The sequence below is a fragment of the Equus przewalskii genome, chromosome 1 (genome assembly GCF_037783145.1).
Source record: "Equus przewalskii isolate Varuska chromosome 1, EquPr2, whole genome shotgun sequence".
NCBI classification, from domain to species: domain Eukaryota; kingdom Metazoa; phylum Chordata; class Mammalia; order Perissodactyla; family Equidae; genus Equus; species Equus przewalskii.
The window spans coordinates 136706140-136719205 of NC_091831.1; the positions used below are offsets into that span (position 1 = coordinate 136706140).

A 13066-nucleotide genomic window follows, 5' to 3' on the forward strand; every position below is an offset into this window, starting at 1 on the left:
GTTTACGATTGGGTTTCTACTCATACCGACTAGTCTCTTGTAACTTATCCTGGGTACTCACGTTAACTTCTTATGATCTATAATTCATCTGCACTTGGGTTTTTTAAATGGTCTGAGTCAAGTTTCAAAGTTCTTTTTTCTACATGGATGTGCAATTGTCTAGCACCATTTAATTAGAAAACCATCCATTCCTTCACTCCCTTGAGTTAGCATCTTTGATGCCGATCAGGTAACAGCATATGTGTAGGTTTGTCTTTGGGCTATTTTGTCCCATTGGTCTACTTATCGTGCACTAACACTGCACTCTTTTAATAACTGTATCTCTTTAACAAGTCTTGATAACTGATATTTCAGTTCTCCAACATTTTTACTTCTTCTCAAGATTACCTTGGCTTTCATAGCCCTTTGTGTTTCTGTATACATTTTTGAATAATTTGGCAATTTGCACAAAAATATCTGCTGAAATTTTTATGGGATTGTATTGAATCTAGAAGGCAATGTGAGGAGAAATACTATCTTTACAATAATGCATCTTTTTAGGAACATTGTGTGTTTAGTTCATCTTAAATTTCTCTCAGTGATTTTTTATAGTTGCCTGAATAGAGGGCTTGCACATCTTTCATCACGTTTCTTTTTCATGGTTTTAAAGTTATTTGAATAGTATGATTTATATATAATTTTCTAATTGTGGCTATTATATAGAAATGCAATGAACTTTTACATAGACTTACAACATTCACTTTTTATTTAATTTTTTCAATTATTTTATTGAGGTCATAATGGTTTATATCAGTGTAATTTCAGGTGTACATTATTGTTTGTCAGTTTCTGTATAAACTTTATCATGTTCACCACCAATAGTCTAGTTTTTTTATCTTTCACCATACATATGTGCTCTTTTACCCCTTTCACCCACCCTTCAACCCCCTTTCCCTCTGGTAACCACTAATCTGCTCTCTTTGTCCATGTATTTGTTTATCTTCCACATATGAGTGAAATCATACAGTGTTTGTCTTTCTCTCTCTGGCTTATGTTGCTTAACATCATACCCTCAAGGTCCAACCATGTTGTTGTAAGTGGGACAATTTTGTCTTTTTTTATGGCTGTTTAGCATTCATTGTATATATAGATACCACATCTTCTTTATCCATTCATCAGTTGATGGGCACTTGAGTTGCTTCCATGTCTTGGCTGTTGTGAATAGTGCCGCAGTGAACATAGGGTTGCATAAATCTCTTTGAATTGTTGATTTCAAGTTCTTTGGATAAATACCCAGTAGTAGGATAGCTGGATTATATGATATTTCTGTTTTTAATTTTTTGAGAAAACTCCATATTGTTCTCCACAGTGGCTGAACCAGTTTGCATTCTCACCAGCAATGTATGAATGTTCCCTTTTCTTCACATCCTCTCTAACATTTGTTATTTTTTGTCCTGTTAATTATAGCCATCCTGACAGATGTAAGGTGATATCTCATTGTAGTTCTGATTCACATTTCCCTAATAATTAGTGATGTTGAGCATTGTTTCATGTGCCTGTTCACCATCTGTTTATCTTCTTTGGAAACATGTCTTTTCATACCCTCTGCCCATTTTTTGATCAGGTTGTTTGTTTTTTTGTTGTTGAGTTGTATGAGTTCTTTCTATATTTTGAAAACTAACCCCTTGTTGGATATATAATTTGCAAATATTTTCTCCCAGTTGGTGGGTTGTCTTTTTGTTTCGTTCTTTGTTTCCTTTGCCTTGCAGAAGCTTTTTAGTCTGGTGTAGTCCCGTTCGTTTATTTTTACTTTTGTTTCCCATGCCTGAGTAGACATGGTATTCAAAAAGATGCACTAAGAATGATGTCAGAGTGTACTGTCTATATTTTCTTCAAGGAGTTTTATAGTTTCAGGTCTTAATTCAAGTCTTTAATCCATTTTGAGTTAATTTTTGTGTTTGGCAAAGGATAATGGTCTACTTTCATTCTTTTGCATGTAGCTGTCCAGTTTTCCCAACACCATCTGTTGAAGCAACTTTCCTTTCTCCATTGTATGTTCTTGGCTCCTTTGTCAAAGATAACTGTCCATAGATGTGTGGTTTTATTTCTGGACTTTCAATGCTATTCCATTGATCTGTGTGTCTATTTTTCTGCTAGTACTATGGTGTTTTGATTACTATATCTTTGTAGCATATTTTGAAGTCAGGGATTGTGATGCCTCCAGCTTTGTTCTTTTTTTCAGGATTGCTGTGGCTATTCAGGGTCTTTTGTTATTAAATATAAGTTTTAGGATTCTTTGTTCTGTTTCCATGAAGTCATTGATTCTGATCGGGATTGCATTGAATCTGTAGACTGTTTTTGGTAATATGGACATTTTAACTATTATTATTCTTTCAACCTATGAGCATGGAATATCTTTCCATTTCTTTATGTCTTCTTCAATTTCCTTCAATAATGTCTTATAGTTTTCAGTTATAGGTCTCTCACTCCTTAGTTAAATTTATTCTTAGGTATCTTATTCTTTTTTTTGTGATAGTAAATGGGAGTTGATTCTTGACTTCTCTTTTTGCTAGTTTTTTATTAGTCTATGGAAATGCAACTGATTTTTATATGTTGATTTTGTATCCTGCGACTTTGGTGTAGCTGTGGATTATTTCTAATAGTTTTCTGGTAGATTCTTTAGTATTTTCTATATATAGAATCAAGTCATTTGCAAACAGCCAGAGTTTCACTCCTTCCTTTCCAATTTGGATACCTTTTATTTCTTTTTCTTGACTAATTTCTCTGGCCAAAACCTCCAGTACTATCTTGAATAGGAGTGGCGAGAGTGGGCACCCTTGTCTTGTTCCTGTTCTCTGAGGGGTGGCTTTCAGTTTTTCACTGTTTAGTATGATGTTGGCTGTGGGTTTATCATATATGGCCTCTATTATGTTGAGGTACTTTCCTTCTATACCCACTTTATTGAGAGTTTTTATCATAAATGGATGTAGGATCTTGTCAAATGCTTTCTCTGCATCTATTGAGATGATCATGTGATTTTTATTCCGCATTTTGTTAATGTGGTGTATCACAAGGATTGATTTATGGGATGTTGAACTATCCCTGCATTGCTGGTATAAATCCCACTTGATCATGGTGTATCATCCTTTTAATGCATTTAATGTATTCGGTTTGCCAATATTTTGTTGAGGATATTTACATCTATGTTCATCAATGATATTGGCCTATAATTTTTCCTTCCTTGTACTATCCTTGCCTGGTTTTGATATCAGGGTAATGTTGGCCTCATAGAATGAGTTAGGAAGTGTTTTGTCTTCTTCAATTTTTTGAACAAGTTTCAGAAGGATAGACATTAAATTTTCTTTGAGTATTTGGTAGAATTCTCCATAGAAGCCATCTGGTCCTGGACTTTTGATTTTTGGGTTGGGGGGGGCGGGGTTTGATCACTGTTACAATATCTTTACTTGGGATCAGTCTATTCAGATTCTCTATTTCTTCTTGATTCAGTTTTGGGAGGTTGTTTGAGTCTAAGAATTTTTCCACTTCTTCCAGGTTATATAATTTGTTGGCATATAGTTTTCATAGTGTGCTCTTATAATTCTTTGTATTTCTGTGGTATCTGGTGTAACTTCTCTTTCATTTCTAATTTTATTTATTTGTGTCTTCTCTCTTTTTTTCTTAGTGAGTCTGGCTAAAGCTTTGTCAATTTTGTTTGTCTTCTCAACAAACCAGCTCTTAGTTTCATTGATCCTTTCTACTGTTTTTTTTTTTAAGTCTCTATCTCATTTATTTCAGATCTATTCATAAGTGTTATGTCCTTTTGGTGGAATGTCCCTTTTATCATTATATATTGCCCCTCTTTGACTTTCACTGTCTTTTTTATCTTGAAGTCTGCTTCATCTGATAAAAGTATGGCAACACCTGCTTTCTTTTGTTTGCCATTAACTTGGAGTACCATTTGCTTCCATTCCTTCCCTCTGAGCCTATGTGTGTCTTTAGAGCGGAGACGTGTTTCCTGGAGGCTGCATGTTGTTAGGTCTTGTGTTTTAATCCACCCAGCTACTCTTTCTCTTTGGATTGCTGAATTCAATCCATTTACCTTTAGAGTGATTCTTGACATATGAAGGCTTAATACTGCCATTTTATCTCTTGTTTTCTGATTGTTCTATATTTCCATTGTTTCTCTTCCCTTTTATTTCTGATTGCTATTTCAGCTTGGTGGTTTTCTGTGATGGTTTCTCAGTTTTATCTTCATTTATGAATTGTGGCTCTGTTCTGATATTTTGTTTAGTGGTTACCACGAGGTTTATATAAAAGATCTTGTAGATGAGATAGTCCATATTCTGATAGCTTTTTATCTCCAGTAGCCTAAGCAGGTTCCATCCTCTCCAATTTCTTCTTCTGAGTTACTGCTGTCACAAATTATTCTCTTTTGTGTTGTGAGTTTGTGACTAAATTGAAGTGTTTATAGTTATTTTGTATCCTTTCCTTTCTCTTTTATGTTATAATTGTTTGCTAACCTGTTTTGATAGAGAGCTGCAATTTTCCAATTTGTCTGACTGTTTATCATCTGCTCAAAGCTTTGTAAACCTTTGCCTTTTTGTTTAAGATATGAGTGCTTCCTTCAACATTTCTTGTAAGGGAGGTCTAGTGGCAATGAACTCCCTCGGCTTTTGTTTATCAGAAAACCTTTTATTTCTCCACTGAATCTGAAGGATAGTTTCTCTGGATAGAGTTTTCTTGGCTGAAAGTTTTTGTCTTTCAGTATTTTTAATATAGCATTCCATTCTCTCCGAGACTGTAAGGTTTTTGCTGAGAAATCTTCTGAAAGCCTGATAGGGGTTCCTTTGTAGGTTATTTTCTTCTGCTCTGCTGCCCTTAATATTTTTTCTTTGTTGTTGATTTTTCCTAGTTTTACTATTATATGCTTTGGAGAAAGTCTCTACTCTTTGAGGTAAATAATTCTATTGGCTTCAGGTACTTGTAAGTCCAGTTCTTTCCATGGGTTTGGGAAGTTAGCAGCTATTATTTCTTTGAACAAGCTCTCTGCTCCTTTGTCCCTCTCTTCTCCCTCTGAAATACCTATAATCCTTATGTTACATTTTCTAATTGTATCACATATTTCTCCAAGAATTTCTTCATTTTTTAAAATCTTAGTTCTCTTTCTTCCACCTGAAATATTTCTATATGTCTATCCTCTAAATCACCAATTCTGTCCTTCATAACGTCAGCTCTATTTTTTAAGGATTCTAGATTATTTTTTATCTCATTAATTGTGTTATTCATCTCCAGAATTTCTGTTTGGTTCTTTTTAGAGTTTCAATCTCTTTGGTGAAGTATTCCTTCTGATCATTAATTTTATTCCTGAGCTCATTGAATTGTCCTTCTGAGTTTTCTTGTAATTCATTGAGTTTCTTTATTACAACTATTTTGAATTCTCTGTCATTTAGATTGTAAATTTCTGTGACTTCAGAATTGGTTTCTGGAGACTTGTCATTTTCCTTCTGCTCTGAAGTGCTACTGTAGTTTTTCATGGTGTTTGATGAGCTGATCCTTTGCCAGGGCATTTGTAGTAGTATCAGTTTGCAGGTTCCGCCTGCCACTTATGGGGTTGGGGGGAGGTGGCACATGCTGTGTCTGCTGGAAGTTGTGCCACTGGGCTCATCTATGTTTGCCCGCTGGCTGCAGCCACTTGGCTGGTCACACATGCACATGCATGTGCTCTGATGAGGGACTGCTGCCTTGGCAGGGGACCAACCAAGCTGGTGCACTAGCCAGGAGGGGAGGGGTGATTTCTTTTCACTTGAGTAGGTGGGCTCTGTGCTCATGGGTGGTTTGCCTGAGCTGCTCCACTTGGTGGAAGCTCCTTCATGGGGCCTGGGCTGCACCACTTGGTGGAGAGCTTTCCCACGGGCGGGGCCCCTGTGGCACAATGGTTGCTCCTGCAGCTAGCCTGCAACTCTGAAAGCAAACACATTTGCACCAGGCCTGGCTGCCCCTGCCTCCTCTTACAGTCTTGTGCCAGGTGCTGTGTGAGGACCCATGACCCAGATGGCTGCCACAGGGGAGGGGGAGGGTTCTATTCACATCTTTCCACTGCTTCCCAGGAACCCAACCCCCACCTTCAGATGTATGGTGGTATGGATCTCTCAGATGTCCTATTGTGCTTTGTAGAGAATCCTCTGTTGGTTAATGAATGTCCATTTTGTTGTAACTTAGTGGGCGAGAGACTAAGGGAACAACTCACTCTGCTATAAGGCTGTCATCACTCCAACATTCACTTTTTAAATTCTATTAGTTGCTTTTGGATTTTCTAGATACACAATTTTGTCATATAATACTGACAGCATCATTTGATGCTTTTACAGTCATACTTTTCTATTCATTTCTTGTTTCATTGCACTGCCTATGGCCTCTAGTACAATGTTAAATAAAGGTGATGTTATCACTTATCAGTCTCATTCTTGATCTTAGCCCCCTTGCTTTTAAAATTTTATCAATATCAGTAAGCATGTTAGTTTAGTTTTTTTTTTTGAAGGGGGAATGTCTTTTATTAGATTAAAATAGTTCCCTTCTATTCCCAACTTGCTAAGAGATTTTTTATAATAAATTGATGCTGCATTTTATTGAATGATTATTCTGTGAGTTGTGTTTATGATTACAGGAATCATTCTTCCTTCATTCTTTAAATGTGGGAAATTGCATTCATTCCTTTAAAAATGTTTAGCTAATCTCACATCCAGGAATAAATTCCTCTTCATCCTGTTATGTTAGTCTTTTTACAAACCACTGGATTCTGTTGGCTAATATGTCATTTGAGTTTTTTTTTTTTAAAAACTATGTTCATGAGAGAAATTGAGCTGTAATTATTCATATTTGTTATGTTCTCAATAGGTTTTAGGAGTGAGGATATGCTGACCTTAAAAAATGATTTGAGTATTCCTGCCTTCTCTGCAACAGTTTGTGTAATATTGGTGATATTCTTCCTTAAGCAGTTTTGGAGCCATCTGGGCTTAGAGTTTTATTTGTGACAGGATTTGTAATTGAGGATTCAACTTTTAAATAGTTATGGGCCCATTCATATTTGTGTTTTTTCTTATGTTAGCTTAATACTTTCTATTTTTAAAGGAATTTGTACATTTTGTCTAACTTTCTAAATGTATTGGCATAAATGTTCTTTTTTTTCATCTTTGTAGTATCTTTAGTGGTGTCTTTTTATGATAATTTGGGACATCTCCTCTTTCTTTTTCATTGCTATTCCAAGCCTTTTTTTTTTTTTTTTTGTAATGATTGGCACCTGAGCTAACATCTGTTGCCAATATTCTTCATTTTTTTTCTTCTTCCCCTCAAAGCCCCCCAGAAATAGTTGTATATTCTAGTTGTGAGTGCCCCTGGTTGTGTTATGTGGGATGCCACCTCAGCATGGCCTGATGAGTGGTGCAATGTCCACACCCAGGATCTGAACTGATGAAACCCTGGGCTGCCGAAGCGGAGCATGAGTACTTAACCACTGGGCAACGGGGCTGGCCTCAAGTCTTTTTTGATTTTGTCAGTCTTTTCGAAACCAACTTTGGCTTAGTAATTTAAATTTTAAATTTTGCAAATAATTTTATTCTAGGTCATATTTATTATTTTATTTCTTCTGATTTCTTTGGACTTATTTTGCTTTTTAAAAATTTCTTCTGATACATTAATGACCTTATGATTTTTTTCTTGTATCTATACAGAATTAAAGCTATAAATTTTCCTCTATTTCTTTTTTAAGTGCAGTCCACAAGTTTTTACATGCCATATTTTATTATCACTTAAAATATTTTATAATTTACACTGTGATTTCTTCTTTGACTCATGAAATATTTAGAGTGTTCTGTTTAATTTCCCTATCTGGTGATTTTCTAGTTATCTTCTTAGAGGTGATGTCTGGCTTAATTCCAAAGTGGTTTGAGAACACACAGTATATGTTTCAATTTTTAAAAATTCATTAGATTTGCTTTATGGTCCAGCAGATAGTCTATTTTGGTAAATGCACCGCGTGCATCTGATAACAATGTGTATTTTGTCATGATTGATTATAAATTGTAGATAGGTTGTGTGTCTGTGCACAAACTGTATGAAAAATAGTCTATGATTAATTGTGGAATCTTTGGATGACCAGATATAGATATAGATAGAAAAATATCTCTAAGGATGTTATTAATGCTGTTGAAAATTTTCTTTTCTCCTCTGATTCTTCAATCAGTTGCTGAAAGAAGTGTAATCTCCAAATAGAATTGTAGATTTGTTTATTTTGCCTTTTACTTTGGACAACTTTTGCTTTCTATATTTGCCAACATGTTATATCATACATACAACTTTAGAACTTATATATCTTTTTGTTGAATTACTCCTTTAAACATCGTGAAGTGTGTCTATCTCTCAAAATATTTCTTATTTTAAAGGCTATTTTGTTTAATATTAGTATAACTGCATGAGTTTTCTTTCAATTATTGTTTTCATCCTTTTGAATCACCTTTCTATTTTAGGTGAACAAATTGCAAGCAAGATATTTTGGGTTTTACTCTTTTATCTAGTAAGACAATATCTGCTGACTAGAGTATTAATTCATTTACATTTTATGATTACACTTCATTTTCTGATATATCTAATTTTAAATCTATCATCTTGCTTCCCCCCTAAGTTTTCTACCTGTTCTTTATTCTTTTCATCCTCCTTTCTCACTTTTAAGTATTTTTTCTCTCCTCTTCCCCCATTATATTATTGATGCATAGTATTATATTATACCTTAAGGAATTACACTATATATTATAATATGCATCTATGACTTATTAGTGACTTTTACACTTTCCAAACAATTCAAGGATCTCATAACATAGTAACTCCATTTATTGCTCTTTCACCTTTTCATGCTGTTGTCTTGTATTTTAGTTCTATGTATATTTTATTCTATAGAAATTACTTTTTATTTTAAATAGTTAATATGTGTTTATTCTTTACTACATTACTTTTCATGCTTTTTATTCTTTACTACATTACTGTATTTTCACCTTGGGTAATTTTCCTTCTATCTGAGGCATGGCTATAGTATGTATATTTTTGGCGAAGGTCTGCAGGAAATCGGTTCTTTTAGCTTCTCAGTTATGTAAATGTCTTTATTTGTTTTATTTTTGAAGGAGTTTTTGATGCTTCTAGAATCTAAGTTGTTAGTTGTTTTCTTTCAGTACTTAAAAGATATCATTGCATTGTATTCTGGTTTCAATCCCTGCTATTCCACACCTAGTATCTTCCCAAACATTGCTCTGGTACTACTCTTTCTCTCTTCTCCTTTTCTGGGTCTCAATTCTTTGTATATCAGATCTTTATAATTTGTTCCATATATACCTTGTTCTATTTTTTCTATATCTTGCGTTTTCTGTGCCTCTCTATGTTTTTATATGGATATATTGTCCAATCCTATCTTCTAGTTATTTTAGCCCCTCTTCTGCTGTGTATAATCTGCCATTAAGCCCATCTATTATATTCCTAATTTAATCGTATGTCAGTTCTACAATGTCCATATTATTCTTACAGATTTCATTTTTTTTGGTTGAAATTCTCCCACATTTTGAAGTATACATCAAAGTCCATGTCTGATAAGTCTAATATCTGTTTTTATCTTAAATTCTAGTCATTTGGTCCTGTTGCCTGACAGTCTTTAATTTTTTGTTGACTATTATACATTGTTTGTGAAAAATTGAGGAAGCTTTGATTATTTCCTCCAAGGAGGATCTAAATTTCTCCTCATAGGTAGAATGCAGGGAGATTACCATGATCTATTCAAGGCTTGGTTTTAGTCAGGGCTATTTCCAGTTTGCCTTTATTTCTAGGGCAGAGCCCTTCAGGGATCTCACCTGAAAGCCTGGGGTATTTATAAGCTGCTTCTTCCTTAGAAAGCCTTGACCTCCAATTTTTGTCTCCCCAGCATTGTGAGAATGCTGAAGTCTCCATGTAGTTTTTAATCTCTTAGTGCCTAATAAGTGCTTAATCATAGTGCTTAATCATAGCCTACATATTCCTGCCTCCATAATTATGTTCATAGTTTTTCTTTCTACCTTAACACTTGTTTTTTTCTTTTCTTGCCATAACCTGACCATACTTTCACAGTTATATCAAATGCAACTGCATCCATAAATACTGTGTAGAGTCCCCCAAATAAGGCTAATGTCTCTCTTCTGTGAGGCCCCATTGCACTTTACTTGTACTCCTAGAATTAGTACTTATTTCTTTTTGCCTTGCTTTATCATGACTTTGTACTTATCAATGTCTCCTAGAGTATAAGTTCCTTTCTGAGTGAGGTCTTTATAGTATTTACTGTTGTCCTTCAGTACTTGGCACAGTGCCTGGTATATGGAAGACCCCCTCAATAGAATAAAGTAGAATTCTAATAAGTATCCACTGCAGAATATTACATGTCTGATTGTGTGATTACAAATGTATTTGATAGAGACGTATTTATGAAAAAAGTTACCTGTTTAACGATGACTTCTATTTTAGAAATATGAATCTCTAAGATATTTTGCAGTTTGAATTAAAGGGAAAATCTGATCATATAGATCAATATACAAGCACTGTCATTTTCCCCAAAAAACCTAGTTTCAAGCACTTTTATAGGATATAGTTTCATCTTGTAGGCTATATCCTATCATGTGTTTCTTTCTCTTTGAGTCGAATATCCAAGTAAGTCATATTTGAAAAATGCAACACAATTCAATTAAATATGGTTCCCAAAGACATGCAAATCAGTTAATGTTAATTTTATAATAGAAATGTCTGCATTTAAATGAAGACTGTGAAGAGATTTTAGGGCTGCATAATTCAGGTGTAATTTTACAAGACTATGATTTGAGAACAAACTTGGGGGTGAAAATCGCTACTCACAAGGAGTATTCAGGAACAGCATCCTTGAAGGCAGGAAGTTCTCGCACATATTCATTATAAAACCATTTCACTTTGAAATGCAAATTCATATAATCGGTGCTCTTGCATAACCGCTGCTTTTCATGTTCTATAACAGATAAAATCAAACATTTAATAAAGTTTGGTTTGCCAACAATGCTGCTGTGTTCCAACCTACTTTTATTATTAGTATTTCAAAAAGGAAGAAAATAGTGTATTTGTGGTAAAAGCAAAGTGAATTGCTAATGATGGACCTGAAATTTTATAAAACACAGAAAATCATCATAGGTCCTATGTAGAGTAGGTCAAGCAGTAATGTGAAATAACTTGAATGTTATATTGTGCCTTCCTAAAAAAGGTGAGAATTCTGAAGCAATTAAAGAGTAATACCATACTAAAAGTTTTCTATTTATCTACAAACTTCCATAGTTTGACTACTCTTAGCCTGATGCAAAGTGCCAGAAAGAATAAAAACTTTAAGCATGGTTAAAATATGAATCAAACTAGGAGACATAATCCCTGATTAATACTGGAAAGTGAATGAGTAGATCACATTTCAGGCCTGGATATTTAACACTTAAAGAATTGAGGTGGTTGAAATGAGAGGAAATATATCTAATTGCTAAGCCAGATGATTTCTTCTTCACCTTTTAAGTTCAGTTAAAATTATTTTGCACCCTGTGGTTTTTGACACTTCTTTAGCAGGATTTCCTAATATATGGTATTTTTTCTCTCTTGCTCAAAAAGTATAACTTCAAACTGTTATTTTAATCTGGACTTACAGTACTGGGGAATAGAGATAAGTAATAGTGTTACAGAACACATTTCTCCCCCACCCCCATTATTAATATCCTGGGCAATTCTGTCTACGAGTTTAGACACAACCAAACCCAAAATGTCCCTAACTATGTTCATTTGAAAGTGCCCTCTGAGAAGTTCTAGTTGAGGTCTGTGAATCTTCTTCAAATTAAGGGCTTGATTTATAGTAGAAACATCCCATATATTACATTCCAGGCTGAAAATATTAATTGAAGCAATTAGATTGTTATAAACAAATTGAAGGCATCTCTACTTTCCAAAACCTTTCTATAGAGGAACTTAAATCCCAATGATAAACACAAGAGGTAACACATCCCCAAATAGAATATTTTCAAATTATCTAAACAATAACTAACTCAAGACAATTTATAGAACCAAGAGAGAGAGAACAGACACACAGAAACAAAAGTAATAAACTAATCTTTCTAGACCAAACTCCAAACTTCCAAATAAAATTAATGAACTGTGATGTTTTGCTTCAGCTCCCTTCAAATTCATTTCAGTTTTTCCCTCTTTCACCGCCGGCTGTCCCCACTACACCTCTCCCTTTAGATGTCTAGCATCCTTCTACACTTTTAGAGGAAACATTTACTTGATAAACTCAGAGGTAAGAATTTAATGCAGTAACACATTGAAACCTAGACAAGAGAAGACCCTTGCCCTAGGACTCACACATTTAGAGTGCTCCACTTACCACAAATACAAACTCAAAAACTAAATACCTTGTGGGCTCCTCTGTCACTTGGGATCCCACACTTGGTGCTGGCACAGAGCAAGCCAGAATGCTAAACGTTTGCTCTCTTGACTAACATCACTTGCTCTTATGATTAACACCTTCTAAGCCCCAGAGAAACACTTTGGACTATCTTTTCTTCTGTATCCTAGAAACAAAAGATTACTGTCCAAATGCTATCAAGGTTTGCAGATTGCCATTGCTGACAACAGAAATGGATACTGCTTTGGAGGATGGGAAGGAATTTGAGCTATAAAAGCATTTAGATAAGAGAAAGGGCAAACTAATTAACTCAGCAGATTTTTCCTCTGGACAGCATAAATGCAGTGGATTATTTTTCAAATATTAACAGGCACCTCTTTTCTTTGGTTCCAATTCATGCTTTCAAAGGCTCTCACAAATCCATGCAGTATGCAAAACAAGCACACATGATGGCTCAGGAGTATTCTGAATATTAAACAATCCATATTACTCTCAAAGTTTGTATATGTGCAGTTCTAGATGTAATATACATGAAGCCTGATATTGATTCTTTGCCAACTAGATGGCTATTGAATGCTAGAATGGTCCACAGTTTTATTTTTGAAATTTAGACTTATGAAA

The 13066-nt window shown here is 34.6% G+C and overlaps 1 protein-coding gene across 9 annotated transcripts in view; it reads right to left on the reverse strand.

The window, feature by feature from the left end:
• The window catches only part of UNC13C (unc-13 homolog C), a 585940-nt gene that overhangs the window by 121385 nt on the left and 451489 nt on the right, over nt 1-13066 (reverse strand). For all 9 annotated transcript variants that reach the window (XM_070579899.1, XM_070579965.1, XM_070579933.1 and 6 more), the window contains one exon: nt 10894-11020. In XM_070579899.1, coding sequence (XP_070436000.1) covers nt 10894-11020 — 127 coding nt within the window. The remainder of the gene's footprint in view (nt 1-10893; nt 11021-13066) is intronic.